The sequence below is a fragment of the Schistocerca cancellata genome, chromosome 3 (genome assembly GCF_023864275.1).
Source record: "Schistocerca cancellata isolate TAMUIC-IGC-003103 chromosome 3, iqSchCanc2.1, whole genome shotgun sequence".
In the NCBI taxonomy this organism is placed as follows: Eukaryota; Metazoa; Arthropoda; class Insecta; order Orthoptera; family Acrididae; genus Schistocerca; species Schistocerca cancellata.
In genome coordinates this window covers 900,007,844-900,022,867 of record NC_064628.1, presented here as the reverse complement: position 1 = coordinate 900,022,867, position 15,024 = coordinate 900,007,844, and the positions used below count along the sequence as shown (strand labels likewise).

Genomic DNA, 15,024 nt, shown 5'->3' with positions numbered 1-15,024 from the left:
ATTGTTTGTCGCATTCTGATAGTGCGTGTTTACGGCCTGTCGCGGCTCGCGGCTCGGCTTGCTTTTGTGCGCGCTACCACCGCGTACAATTAAAAAAAAAAGAGGAATCGTCTCATTAGCGAAACAATGGCAAGAGACCGCAATTTGTTGTTACTTACACTGCTGCTTTCTTTGATAATGATCAACAAGAATCAAATAATATACTGCATATGATAGAACATGTTCTGAACGAAAGTTAGGCGAAAATTTTTCTCCGTTTGAAAATCTTTGCGGTCGCTTCTTTATTACATCAAATTCTGCACAGAAATTAGTCATTTTAGATTTAAAAATCTAGTCACTTGCCGTGCTTCATTTCTGACTGTATCACTATTAGGCATAAGAATAATACGAATATAAACATGACACGATACGTATATTCTTCCGCGTTTGCTGTTGTCTCACTCCAGTTTCGTAGTTTATTAGGCAGACAGGATTTAAATGAGATAGCAGCAAACACAAAAGAATACATGGCAAAATGTTTATATTTGTATAATTCTTATGGTGAAGAGAATACTGTATATGGTTCAAATTTCATCAGGTTCCTATTAGCAACCATCTCTTCTCACAGATAGGAAAAAATTCAGAACGTAGAGTTGGCCATATTGACAAACATCCCAAACAGTCTTGCCAATCAGATTTTCGTAGTACACTGAAATTGTGCTACATTCGAAGATGAACAAATCGGAATTTGTATTTACTTCATTGGATAATGTGTGAAAATGCAGTGGTCGAAACTCACGGCGGAGAAAAAAAAGCTCGTCTTCCACTTTTTTTTTAAATTTATTTACTGACGCTGAGATTTTGGCGCCAGTATTTATCCTTGTGCCTACAAAACATGCCTGCGTAGCGCTACATATATTCAGCGGCAGAAGTTAGTTGTGGCGGCATGTACCGACATTTTTCATAACTTCTGCTTGCTTTGCACTCGATTCTAAGCCGCAGGCGGTTTTTTGGATTACGAAAACAGGAAAAAAAGTGCGGCTTAGATTCGAGTAAATACGGTATGAACATATACACAGATAATCCACAAGCCTGAAAATCCACTTTGTGATAATCAGGAGCTTGCTATAATTTATTTTGATGAACAACAAACGCTAGAGTGAAGTTACTTGTGTTGAGCTTAATTTTTTTGGTGAGGAGTACTGACAAAGTGACACAGTGAGCTGCAGTGAGCAGCCAGCGATGGGAGATGATGACTGCACCGCACTGTAGCTCTCCATCCAGCAGGAGGGCAGCCAGCCAAGGGAACTGGTGCGGCAGCACTGGATTCCCTCCAAGGATCCGTGTTGTGTCATCAGCCTGAATGAGACACACATGTGCACAACTACTACTTGCATACAAACAAGTAACAAGCAAAATATGTAAAGACAATGGCTGCCAAAACAGAACTGTTAAATGACAGTCACCACATACCACAAGAGATGTCTGAACACTTCAACTAATCATCAAATTTGAACATTTTTTTTTTAGCAAAAGCAGAATTAATGAAATTGATGAGAAGTGATGCTGAAATTTCTGGCACGCAAAATAAAGATTTAATTTGGATAGTACAAATAGAGAAAATAGCTATCAACCTTAAAAAGTTGGGCACTAATACTTATGAGCACTAATAATTTACTGATTGACAATATTCCACCACACTGGCATGACAGATGGGAGAGAACAGCCCTTTATTTTGTTTTTAGTGCTGTGCAGTTTAGGTTGTGAAGCCAAATCATTGTACAGTATGATCTATTTTTACTGTTGTGTGACTTACTGAGTGCTATGATTACATTTCAAATATTCCCATTTAGAAAGATTATTCCTTGCTACCCCCTACTGTTCTTGTCACAGTGTAATATAAAACAGAGAGATATTTTAACCCATCCAGTGGCAGTCATTGTGGCCAAATGTTGTCATTTAAACAATTTGTGATGCATGTGGACTCTGCACGTTGCAGATAATTTACATAACAATAGTATTTATCGAATAGAGGTGGTTTTGACAGTAGGTGCAGATAATTTACATAGCAATAGTATTCATCTAATAGAGGTGGTGTTGACAGTAGGTAACAGGACTGTTACCAAATGAAATTTCAGACAAAACCCTCAGTGGCTGAACTTGGATAAGTAGTGATCTTGGGTGACATGAATGGTGGAAACATGGAAGAGGTGCAGAATAGAATGAGATAGCAGGGAAATCGCTTAGGAAGAACAGGTGTTTATAGAACACACAGTGAGAAAAGAGTATAAGAAAAGGCAGAGAATACAAAGTGAGAGAAATGGCCAAGCAAAGGGCACACAGGCGAGATACGGTGCGACAGGCAAGTGAGGGTAGGATAGAGAGGTCCGAGCTGCAACAGATGGTGATTATGTGTGCATGAGGTGTGCTTGTATGTATGAATGAATGTGTGTGTGTTTCTTTTTCTGAAGAAGGCTTTGCCAGAAGCAAAGGGTGTAGCAGTCTTTTCATCATGCCTGTCCGCAACTCATCATGTCATCTTTATGGTGAGTAGCAATCTACTTCCAACCTGGAGTTTCCATTGTTTGATTTTGCTTAATGCCTTTTCTTCCATCCCACAATCTTGTGATCTTTTGTTTAGTTACTATTTTCTAAAGCATTAATCTTCTCAGTGTCTGTTTTCTCTCTTCTTTCCTGTGTTTATTCATCACCATTCAATCTGCACATGCTCTGACTTCCAAGCCACACTGTATCAAGAATCTTATCTGCTCACAACAGACAGCTACATGACTGTGTGGACTGTTGATGGTGCCAGCATTTGATGCCTCAAATTCCTCCCACCAATAGTTATAATTTTTCCTACTGAGCCCATTTCCTGTGCCATCCTCGATATTTTTGCTTCTTATTTTCCACATCTTCCTGTGTCACACAAACTTGTGATCCTTGACCTAACCAGTCCTCCTTTGCACCCTCTTCCCTTATCCCAACCCATATGTACTCCAAAATCTCATCTGTTCCTTTTCTCCTGTGTATTTGCATGTTCTTAAAGTATTTGTGGTTATTTTTATGGATTTGAACATTTTTTATGTATCTGTAGGTGTTTTTGCATGTCATTATTTATTTTTACATGTCTTTTCTGTTATCCAGCTCCCTTCATGACCACCAACACTTCCATTGCCCATTTCTGCATCATCCCTGTTTCCCCTATACCATCCCTGCCCAATGGACCCCTGATCCATTTTTCTGCACCAGTCCTGAAAACTACCCCTATCCCTGACTAAAACCCTGTCCTGCATCCTGTCCTGTAAATGCTACCTAAACCATGTGACTCCCCCAGCCCCAATGGCATAACCATAAAATTTCCTTTCCCTGGATCCCACGCCTACTTTCACAATGACCACCTTTTCAGATTCTGTCGGTCACTGGCACTAACATACCTAGTACTGCAAAATCGCAACCTCCATGGCACAGGCATCCCAGAACCACCTCTGTCCACCCTCTGCAAGATACTGCTACTATACAATCCCTCTACATACATCACATCTCTGAAATTGAATCCCTTACTTCCAGCATCTAGGGGAGCACTTCCATAAGGTATCCAACTGCTGGCATCCTGCTGCCTCCTTGGTTCACCACTATACAACCCTCTATATACCCACAGTGTTCCTCTTCATCACCCCTCATAGTTCCCAGACCCAGCCCAACTGACCTTTTCAACTTGCCACATTCGCAAACAACTTATCTACACTCCACCAAATCCAGAGCTAGAACATTCCTGGAACACTGTTGTTAATCTTTCCAACAAAACCCTCAGGTCCATGAAGTTTCAGTCCTATCCAAAGGGCTCAGTTTTAGCCCTACACCTAAATTTAACCATTGAATTTGTCAAAGATCTAATCTCCTTCTGATCTCTGCAATGGAATTACTTCTTTGCCACCAATACCTCCAACCAAAGCCAACCTAATCCCAACACTGAACCCTGTCTCTCTCAGTTTACATCATCAGCCAATGGTGATTGTCCCCTGCTCCCACCTAACCACACCCAGGTCACTTTCTAGGAATTCCTTACCTCCAACTTGGCCTCACCATCCTTCTCCAGGTCCCTTCCTAAGAACACCAACCTTTCAGCAGGACAGTCGTACACAACCTCAAAACAAATCCTGACTTAGTCATCCTACCTGCAGACAAAAGTTCCACTTTGTCATTATGAATTGCAGTATATAGCTGGCGGAAGGCCTCTACCAATTATATGACTTGTCCACTTAGTGATCCTATCCCTTGACCAACATAACCTCCAATCCATGCTCAAAGGCTTAGACCCTTCCCAGAACCTCTCCTCTGAATCCATTTCCCTCCTCATCCCTATGACATGCCACATACCTATCTTCTACATGCTCTCCAGAATCCACTACCCTAACAATCCTGAATGCCCCATTGTAGCTGATTATTGTGCCCCCAACCAACACTGACTCTCCACCATTCCTACTCCTTTACTTCATGGACCCTACTTGCCACTGTTCATGCCACTTCCCTAAACACCAGCATCCCTCCTGCCCATGGACTTGCAGCTTTGAACATTATTTTTGCCAATGTCCTTCAGACCCCAAACCCACTACTCCTCATAGACCTTACTAAACCAAGCAAGATGCCGCAGTGGTTAGCACACTGGACTCGCATTCAGGAGAACAGCAGTTCAAACCCATGTCCAGGCATCCTGATTTAGATTTTCCATGATTTACCTAAATCGCTTCAGACAAATGCTGGGATGGTTTGTTTGAAAGGGTACAGTGAACATCCCTCCCCATCCTTCTCTAATCTGATGAGACTGATGACCTTACTGTTTGGTACCCTCCCCCAAATCAATCAACCATTCATCTGACCTTACTAACTTTATTCTAAGAACAAGCATTCCGATCCAAGCTGCTGGAAATGGTGGTCATGTGTGCATGATACGTTCTTCCTTGTGTAATCAATGTGTGTGTGTGTGTGTTTCATGTTCTGAAGAAGGATTTGGCCCAAAGCTAAATATGTAACAGTCTTTTCACTGTGCCTGTCATCTTTTTTTGCTTAGTAGCAATCTATCTTTTTCCTTACATTGTTGGTATTCTGACCTGGAGCTTCCACTGTCATATTGTTTACATATAAAGAATATTTGAGGATGAATCTGTGCTACACAAATATAACAACAATGGTCATTGTATATCTCAATAGAAATTACAACTAAAGTACATTGAAATACTATCAGCTATTAATTCGTTCTGCTGTAGTGAGATGGAAGTGTAAGATTTTTCTGTGCTACGTTCTGCTGTTAACTGCATCTTAAAAACATTTATACTGTGCAAATTATTGCTTATGATGAAGTTATGTATGACTGTGTCAAGTGAATAACGCCATTTAATTTTTTTGGTTGTGTTCAGAAATACTGAGTACCACAATTTGCTTAAAATAAATTTGGCCCTAATTTTTTAAGGTATTGGTAGTACCTTTATATGCTTTCTTCACATAATTTATTCGTTTACTCAAACACACATTGTGTTCTGGAGAACCTTCTGAGACATAAAATGAGTCAAAACATACTTTGTAATAGAGACATAGCTATGGTGAACTGCTTCAGCAATCTATATTTGCAATGAACTATTCTTGCGTATTTTATTTCACACACTTAAAAATCTTGATGTTAGGGTCTTACATAATTAGGAAGTTACTTTTACTCAAGAAAAGATTCTGCTTTTATAATTACACAACTCAGTTGCTGTTAATCTATCACAACATACTTCACCCACTGCTTGAGTATGTGAGTTAATGAGGACTCAGAAGCATTTGATAACATATTCCTCCAGCTGAATTTCAGGACCTTACCAGTTTCATTTCTTATGTCTATGGGTGTATTTTTAAGTCAATAAAGAACTCCACTTGTATAGCTGAACAACAACAAAGAGCCAAAATCTTTTCTACTGATGGCAAGGATTCTGTAGTTCATTTACAACTTCTTATTGCTTACAATAGGTAATACTATGGAATAACACCACTGTTAAGTAAATGTAGTAATTACAATGTCCTTGTTGAGTATTCTACAAAATATTCAGTTATTGGAGGGGATAGGGGCAGAAAAGCACCTGGCTTTGGCCTGCAATTGAAAAATGAAATTAGTAGCAGACTGTATGAAAACCTGATATCTTTTTATGTAACTGTGCAAATACCACATTTCCTATTCTTATAACTATTTTCAATTGCAGGAGAATGTGACTTGTCAGAGGCACAAACAAGGTTTGCGTCTTTGGAGTTATTGGGGATTGTGAAGTTTTCGTTTCTCCATAGACAGTCCTGAAAAAATTCGCACTGATGTGTCACAGTCACAAGGGGAGCATCTTTCCCGCAACACTGTCAACACCTGGGTGTCTCATGTCAAACTGGACATCTCATAATTGAAAATGAATCTTATAACGGGCAGCCCACATTGAAAAAACTCAGAGAAGGGTAGCACATTTTTTTATTATCAAGACATAGCGGAGAGAGTGTCATGGACATGATATAGAATTTGTGGTGAAAATCATTAAAATAAAGGCATTTTTTGTGTTGCAGTGGGATTTTTTCATGAAACTTCAGTCACCAACTTTTTCCCATTGGAGAGCCGAATAATAGAGAATTAGTGTGAAAGTGCTTCGATGAGCCCTCTGCCACACACCTAAGTGTGATATGTAGAATTGCCATGTACATGCAGCTGTAGATGAATAGAACTAGCAATGTGTGATGCTGTTTATAAGTTGATACGTGCACATCTCCTAGTAGCATGTTGGTTTTTTTTTATTAACAATATCCTGGACATGAGGATGTTTATGACAAAATGGGTGCCAGAATATTTGGACAGTGAACAGAAGAAGGCATGGGTTGAAGCATTCACAGCTGTAGAGGCTTATTCTGATGCTGTAAAAGACGTTTTGGCTAGGCTAGTGACTGAGGTTGAAACAAGGCTTCACCTATATGATCCCAAAACCAGAGAAAAGTCAAAAGAATGGCAGTACTGTGGGGTCCCTGTGACTGAAGAAACTCAGCACCCAGAAACTGGCCAAAAAAGTCATATTGCCATTTTGTGGGGGATTAATATGGTATTTTGTTGGTGGACTGTAACTGAAGGCTGCAAGGATAAACAGCCAACCAACCAAAGGGGGCATTTAAGGAGAAAAGAGAAAGTTAACTAAAGGGATGCTTTTATTGCAGGACAATTTACCAATGCCCACTGTTGTGGCTACCAAATTGGAATCCCTGCATTTCCATTTGACACCCTCAACTTCCATTTGTTTCCTAAGATACAGAGTTTTTGTTTTGATGATACTGAAGATGTCAAACATGCTGCTGAGAGCTGGTTTATCATTCATCATATAATTTCTTTTAAAGTGAACCAGAGAATCTGCAAAAACAATGTCACAAGTTCATCAGTGTTGAAGGGGATAGGTGATTGTGTTGTACATGTGTACTGTTAAAACTGACTATTTTTTCTGTACAAAGCCAGGAACTGTTTGTCCATCCCTAGTAGATGCCACATAGTATTCTGGCAGAATGTCTCTAATTCAGTTGTGAAGGAAAGAACTTACCAAACAATGAAAGCTTTGAGCTGTAGACAGACACAAAAAAGGACTGAAAACTCTGCAAGCATTCGACAAATTTTTTAACACATGGATCGATATTCTCTCTCTCTCTCTCTCTCTCTCTCTCTCTCTCTCTCACACACACACACACACACACACACACACACACACACAAGCGCACACGCACACACACACACAGACACACACACACACACACACACACACACACACACACGCAAGCGCACATGCACACCTCTGCCATTGCGTCACTACATTGTGCCGGCTTGCACACAATGCCAGGACTATAGTTCAGCACGTAGGCTGGGGTGATGGATTGTGGGGTGGGTAGAGTTATAAAAGAGGATGGAAGTGGGATCAGGGGTTGGGAAAGGATGGCTGATGGCTCAGAGGAAGGTGGCAGGTGTGTGGGATAGAAGTGTGGGAGGCAGAGGCAGCAGTTATGTGGGATAGGAATGTGACACACGGGCACCATAGCAGGTGTAATCATGGGGCACATGACAATGGTGTACCCCAACTTGTCACTGTTGATGTCACCTCCCTATACACCATCATCCCATATGAACATGGCATGGTACTGAGAAGTAACCTTGCCAGTATTCTTCGTACTCCACACCAACTACCTCATTCCTTATACATCTAACTAATTATATCCTCACATTGAACAACTTCTCCTTTGAGGGGAAGATATAGAAACAAATCCACAGCATGACCATGAATGCCCTTATTGTGCCCTTCTCTCTCAATTTGTTTATGGGCAATCTAGAGGACACCTTCCTAGCCTCCTGAAACTATGAACTCCTTGTCTTGTTCAAGTTTATTAACAATATCTTTAGTTCTGGATCCAGAGCCGAGATACCCTATTCAAATTCCTCCACAGCTCCAACACCTTCTCTCCCATATGTCTCAGCCCAATGTGTCACCTTTCTGGACATTGTCCTCAAGCTCTTTGATCCATCCATGCCTCTGTACATGTCAAGCCTTCTAACCATACACAGTACACACAATCTGACAGCTGTCATCCCTTCCAAACCAAAAAATCACTGCTATATAGCCTAGCCACCCATGGACATCATATTTGCAGTGATGAGCATCCCCTTTCCGAGTATACTCAGGGCTCTCAAAGGCCTTCACAGATAGGCACGTTTTTTCAAAATTAGTTCCCAAACAAATTTACCGCCGGCCAGGGTGGCCAAGCGGTTCTAGGGGCTACAGCCTGGAACTGCGCTACCTCTACAGTCACAGGTTCGAATCCTGCGTCGGGCATGGATGTGTGTGATGTCCTTAGGTTAGTTAGGTTTAAGTAGTTCTAAGTTCTAGGGAACTGATGACCTCAGAAGTTTAGTCCCATAGTGCTCAGAGCCATTTGAACAAATTTACCATGCCATATTCTCACACACCCCTAATCCCCCCAGTGCCTCTAAAAACCAACTGCAAAGAAGCACCCTCATCACCCAGGATTACCCAGACTGGAGCAACTGAACAGTGTCCCTTGCTAGGGTTTTGACTATCTATCATCTGCCCAGAAAGTGGGGACACACTACTCAAATCCTTCCACGTCTCCTACTGTGGTTTCCCACCACCCAGCGAACCTGCTCAGGATAATTTTCCATCCCTATGCCTCCCAACCCCTTGCCACAGAGGTCATATCCTTGTGAAAGACCCAGGTGCAAGACCTACATGATTCATCCACCAATCTGTTCCTGCTCTAGTCCTGTTGAGGGCTTATCCTATCCTGTCAGAGGTGTGGCCAACTGTGAAAGCAATCATCTCATTATCAGCTCCACTGCAATTTCTACACAGAATTTTATGTAGGTATGACCACCAACCCATTGTCCACCAGAGTGAATGGCCACTGTCAAAGTGTGGTCAAGAGCAGACTTGATAAGCTAATAGTGGCACATGCTGCTGACCCCACAAGAGTTCAGTGGCTGCTTGACAACCCATGCTATCTGGCTCCCAACTTCCCCCCAGCCATCCCCCATGAAAACCAGCTTTTTCTGAACTATGGAGAGGGAATTATCCTTGCAACATGTCCTTCATTCCCATAACCTTCCTGCCTCAATGTCCACTAACCCACGTACACACACCATTGTGTCAAATTCCTATCGCACATACTTACTGTCTCCCTCTGTGCCAACAGTCACACTTCCAAAACCCCTTTCCTACTGCCAACCTCTTTTCTTCCTCTAACCACCTCACCCTATACAACCCATTGCCTCCACCCACCTGCCAAACTTCAGCCCCAGCATTGTGTGTTTAACTGACATAATGTAGCAACACAAGTGTGTATGTGGGTGTGTGCTTGTTTTTGTGTGTGTGTGTGTGTGTGTGTGTGTGTGTGTGTGTGTGTGTGTGTGTGTATTTTTCTGTGTACTCTAGCTCATTAAAGGATTTTTCTGAAAGCTAGTGAAGTTTTCTTCATTATTGTGTGCCTGTTGACAACTCTGTGCTTCTACTGTTTGGTGAGTTCTCTCCTTTATCTCTCTCTCTTCACAGGCCCTGTAGACCGCGTGCTGCATCAACAATCTGATTCCACCACCTTCTACCTCTCACAGCCTCTTTCCACCCTGCGGAAATTCCTAATGCTGTGAAGTCCTTCTCTATGTCATCTTTACATCTTGTACGAGGTCGGCCCAATGGTCTTGTTGCCTGGAGAGTTCCTTCAAATGCTTTCTTGGCGATTCTGTTGTTTTCCATTGTGGCCACATGTCCAGCCCATTGCAGTCTCCCACTTTTTAATGTCTGGATGATAGTGGGTTGCTTCCTTAACTGATAAATTTCATTGTTCTTTTGAATTCTCCATACTCCATTCTCCAGCACAGGTCCCCAGATTTTTCTCATTACTTTTCTTTCAAAAACATTCAGTTTTTCTCTTTCTTTGTGGTGATTGACAAAGCTTTACTTTTGAGTGGGTTGATTAGTGAGTACAGACATCTTGACCCTGAGGCTATTCTTTCATTTATATCCATTGTTATGTTTTTTTTACTGTTGAAATGTGATCCAAGGTATTTAAACTGGAGAACTTTTCTGGATATAGAATGTTGGTCAATTTCAAAGTAAGGATTTGGGTTTATGACTCGACCTATTTCCGTATATTCGGTTTTCTCTTGGTTGATCAAAAGCCCAATTTTTCTGGCACTCTGCCTGAGAGATCTGTACATGTCTTTCAGTTCTTCTTCAGTTTCACTCAGCAACACTATATCATCTGCATAAGCCAGGAGTTTTACTTCACTGTGTTCGAGTCGGAGACCACTGTATAGATGTAAATTACTCTCCTGAACCACTTTCTCTAATGCAAGGTTGAAGAGGACACATGAAAGATCATCTCCCTGTTGTAAGCCTGTTTTAATTGGAAAGGTGGGGGATATGTACCCTCTGAAATTCACTGCTACCTGGGAGCCATCCATGCACAGTTGTATCATCCTAAAGTATATACATAATATCCTTATTGCACAGTTTTTTTTTCAACAGAAATATTATATGCTTTAACTTCATTCCCCAAAAAGGAATCCCACAAGATATAAGAGTGTGAAAATACATATAACATGTTAGACTTTTCTTTTGTAGTTACGTATGTGTTTATGTTTGCATGTTATAATGAGAGGCAAACTTTTAAAGACAAAGAAGTTTGTACTAAGTGTATTGATAAGCTTGTGAATCTTTTGGTTACACTTCAGATTGTCTGTTTAGATCCTTGAAAACATTGCACATGATGTTTCCTGTAGTAAATGTCCAACAGTATGTATTTTTGTCAGTATTGCAAAGCAAGCACAAACATAACTTCTGTCATTCGGAGAGAACATTGTTTTTATTTTCTTAAGCATATGGTAAATAAAGTATTGATCGCCATCATCATCAGACATTTTTCACTCACTGTCGTGACATAAAATAGAGCCACCATTAAACAGATTTACAGTTTATAATGAAATCTACAATGATCCACTTTTTTTGAGTGCATGTTGAATTGAACATTCATAGCCAATTAAAACTACATGCTTAAATGCCTTTTATGCTCCACAATTTAACCTACTCCAGTATACTTCTTTACTTTACCAACTAGTTGCAGGTAATCTTATACTAACTATCTAGTACTATTACTTAAATGCTTTGTTAGGAGTAACAATATTATGAAAAGGATATTTGCAACTCACTATAAAGTGGAGATGATGAGTCATAGATAAGAACAAGAAACGGACTTTCAGAAAGTGGGCTTTCGGCCAACAAGCCTGTCATTGTGAATAGACAACAGACACACACACACACACACACACACACACACACACACACACACACACAAACACTCTCTGAGGCCAGACTGCGAGCAGCAGTGCATGATGGGAGAAGTAACCAGTTGGTGGGAATAAGAAGGAGGCTGGAGTGAGGATGGGGAAGGATGCTAGGATAGGGGTGGGTGAGAGTAAAGTGCTGCTTGTGGGAGCATACCAGGACAAGATGGAGAGAGGGTAGGGCAACAGGGTGCAATCAGGAGGTTAGATGGAGGGCAGGAAGGGAACGGGAGGTTAAGTGGAAAAGGAGAGAACTTTTGCAAAAAAGCATTGGATCACTCTGAAATTCATCCTCAGATAGGTCAGACAATGCATTACTGCCAACAGAGGACAGAGTTTCTTGCCAGGTACATTGCTGTAATCCCCACTGGGTTTTTGTACACTTTCCACTACAAAGAGAAATATTTATTTCTTATTCTAATCATTAACTCATTCTTCATACAAACATTGTGTTCCATAAATCCTGTGATCCAGTACAGAGCCCTCAGGGCTCTGGAATGAGCCAACTTATAAATTTGGAGACAGAAGTAACCAATTTTAGCTACTTATGTAAATTAAGCTAACAGCAAATTATGATAACCCCTAATCTACTCAAACTATAATTATGGAAGTGCCCTAATCTACTCAAATTGTAATTAAAGCAGTTAGTCTATATTACTTTGCAAATGATTGTTAGGAAAAAAATATAGCTATACTACAGAGCTGCTGTTTTTGTCCAACACTTCTAACAAAGCTATTAGAGTTTATTTTAGTACATAATCCTGTGTGGGGTTAGAGATTTATCTCCAGAGCTAACCTCATGAATGAGCAGTCTGTGACAATTCTCTGACTCCACAATATTAATCCTGCATTTGTATCAGATATGCCTTTTTGGTAATTTTAAGAATATGATGTTAGTAGTAACAGTGCTGTCTAATATCTTCACTTAAACTGGTCTGCTAAAGCATGAAGCATGGACCTTGCTGTTTGTGGGGAGGCTTGTGTGCCTCAACGATACAGATAGCCATACCATAGGTGCAATCACAATGGAGGGGCATCTGTTGAGAGGCCAGACAAACGTGTGGTTCCTGAAGAGGGACAGCAGCCTTTTCAGTAGTTGCAGGGGGCAACAGTCTGGATGACTGATCTGGCCCTTTAACACTAACCAAAATGGCCTTGCTGTTGTGGTACTGTGAACGGCTGAAAGCAAGGGGAACTTCAGCCGTAATTTTTCTTGAAGACATGCAGCTTTACTGTATGATTAAATGATGATGGCGTCCTCTTGGGTAAAATATTCTGGAGTTAAAATAGTCCCGCATTCAGATTTCCGGGCGAGGACTACCCAAGATTACGTTGTTATCAGGAGAAAGAAAACTAGCGTTCTACAGATCGGAGAGTGGAATGTCAGAACCCTTAATTGGGCAGGTAGGTTAGAAAATTTAAAAAGGTAAATGGATAGGTTAAAGTTAGATATGGTGGGAATTAGTGAAGTTTGGTGGCAGGAGGAACAAGACTTTTGGTCAGGTGAATACAGGGTTATAAATACAAAATCAAATAGGGATAATGCAGGAGTAGGTTTAATAATGAATAAAAAAATAGGAGTGCGGGTAAGCTACTACAAACAGCATAGTGAATGCATTATTGTGGCCAAGACAGACACGAAGCCCACACCTACTACAGTAGTACAAGTTTATGTGCCAACTAGCTCTGCAGATGATGAAGAAATTGATGAAATGTATGATGAGATAAAAGAAATTATTCAGGTAGTGAAGGGAGACCAAAATTTAATAGTCATGGGTGACTGGAATTCAACAGTAGGAAAAGGAAGAGAAGGAAACGTAGTAGGTGAATATGGATTGGGGCTAAGAAATGAAAGAGGAAGCCGCCTGGTAGAATTTTGCACAGAGCATAATTTAATCATAGCTAACACTTGGTTCAAGAATCATGAAAGAAGGTTGTATACATGGAAGAACCATGGAAATACTAGAAGGTTTCAGATAGATTATATAATGGTAAGACAGAGATTTAGGAACCAGGTTTTAAATTGTAAGACATTTCCAGGGGCAGATGTGGACTCTGACCACAATCTGTTGGTTATGAACTGTACATTAAAACTGAAGAAACTGCAAAAAAAGTGGGAGTTTAAGGAGATGGGACCTGGATAAACAGAAAGAATCAGAGGTTGTACAGAGTTTCAGGGAGAGCATAAGGGAACAATTGACAGGAATGGGGAAAGAAATACAGTAAAAGAAGAATGGGTAGCTTTGACGAATGAAATAATGAAGGCAGCAGAGCATCAAGTAGGTGAAAAGATGAGAGCTAGTAGAAATCCTTGCGTAACACAAGAGATACTGAATTTAATTGATGAAAGGAGAAAATACAAAAATGCAGTAAATGAAGCAGGCAAAAAGGAATACAAACGTCTCAAAAATGAGATCGACAGTAAGTGCAAAATGGCTAAGCAGGGATGGCTAGAGGACAAATGTAAGAATGAAGAGGCTTATCTCACGAGGGGTAAGATAGATACCTTTGGAGAAAAGAGAACCACTTGCATGAATATCAAGAGCTCAGATGGAAACCCAGTTCTAAGCAAAGAAGGGAAAGCAGAAAGGTGGAAGGTGTATACAGGGTGAGTCACCTAACGTTACCACTGGATATATTTCATAAACCACATCAAATACTGATGAACCGATTCCACAGACCGAACGTGAGGAGAGGGGCTAGTGTAATTGTTTAATATAAACCATACAAAAATGCACAGAAGTATGTTTTTTAACACAAACCTACGTTTTTTTTAATGGAACCACGTTAGTTTTGTTAGCACATTTGAACATATAAACAAATACGTAATCAGTGCCATTTGTTGCATTGTAAAATGTTAATTACATCCGGAGATATTGTAATCTAAAGTTGACACTTGAAACCACCGACGTTCAGTTGCGTGTTGTAACAAACACGGGCCACGGTCGGCGAGCAGCATCTGCAGGGACATGTTTATGATGACGACCATGTTTACGAGTGTGGCTGTAGTGCACTGTTGTGGTTTGGTCTAGCTGTCGCAGTGTCCGCATGTAGCACTTGCTGCTATTGTTATTCTGCATTTGTCTCTGCACGCAGACCAACTGCAGTACACCATGTTACCAGACGTCTGTGATAGTGCAGTGTTGTAGGAA

General features: G+C 40.8%; 1 protein-coding gene across 1 annotated transcript in view; it reads right to left on the bottom strand.

Annotated features, from left to right (window-relative positions):
* LOC126176639 (transmembrane protease serine 11D-like) overlaps positions 1 to 15,024 on the bottom strand; it is an 80,640-nt gene that overhangs the window by 18,810 nt on the left and 46,806 nt on the right. The window contains exon 5 of the mRNA XM_049923797.1: positions 1,187 to 1,338. Coding sequence (XP_049779754.1) covers positions 1,187 to 1,338 — 152 coding nt within the window. The remainder of the gene's footprint in view (positions 1 to 1,186; positions 1,339 to 15,024) is intronic.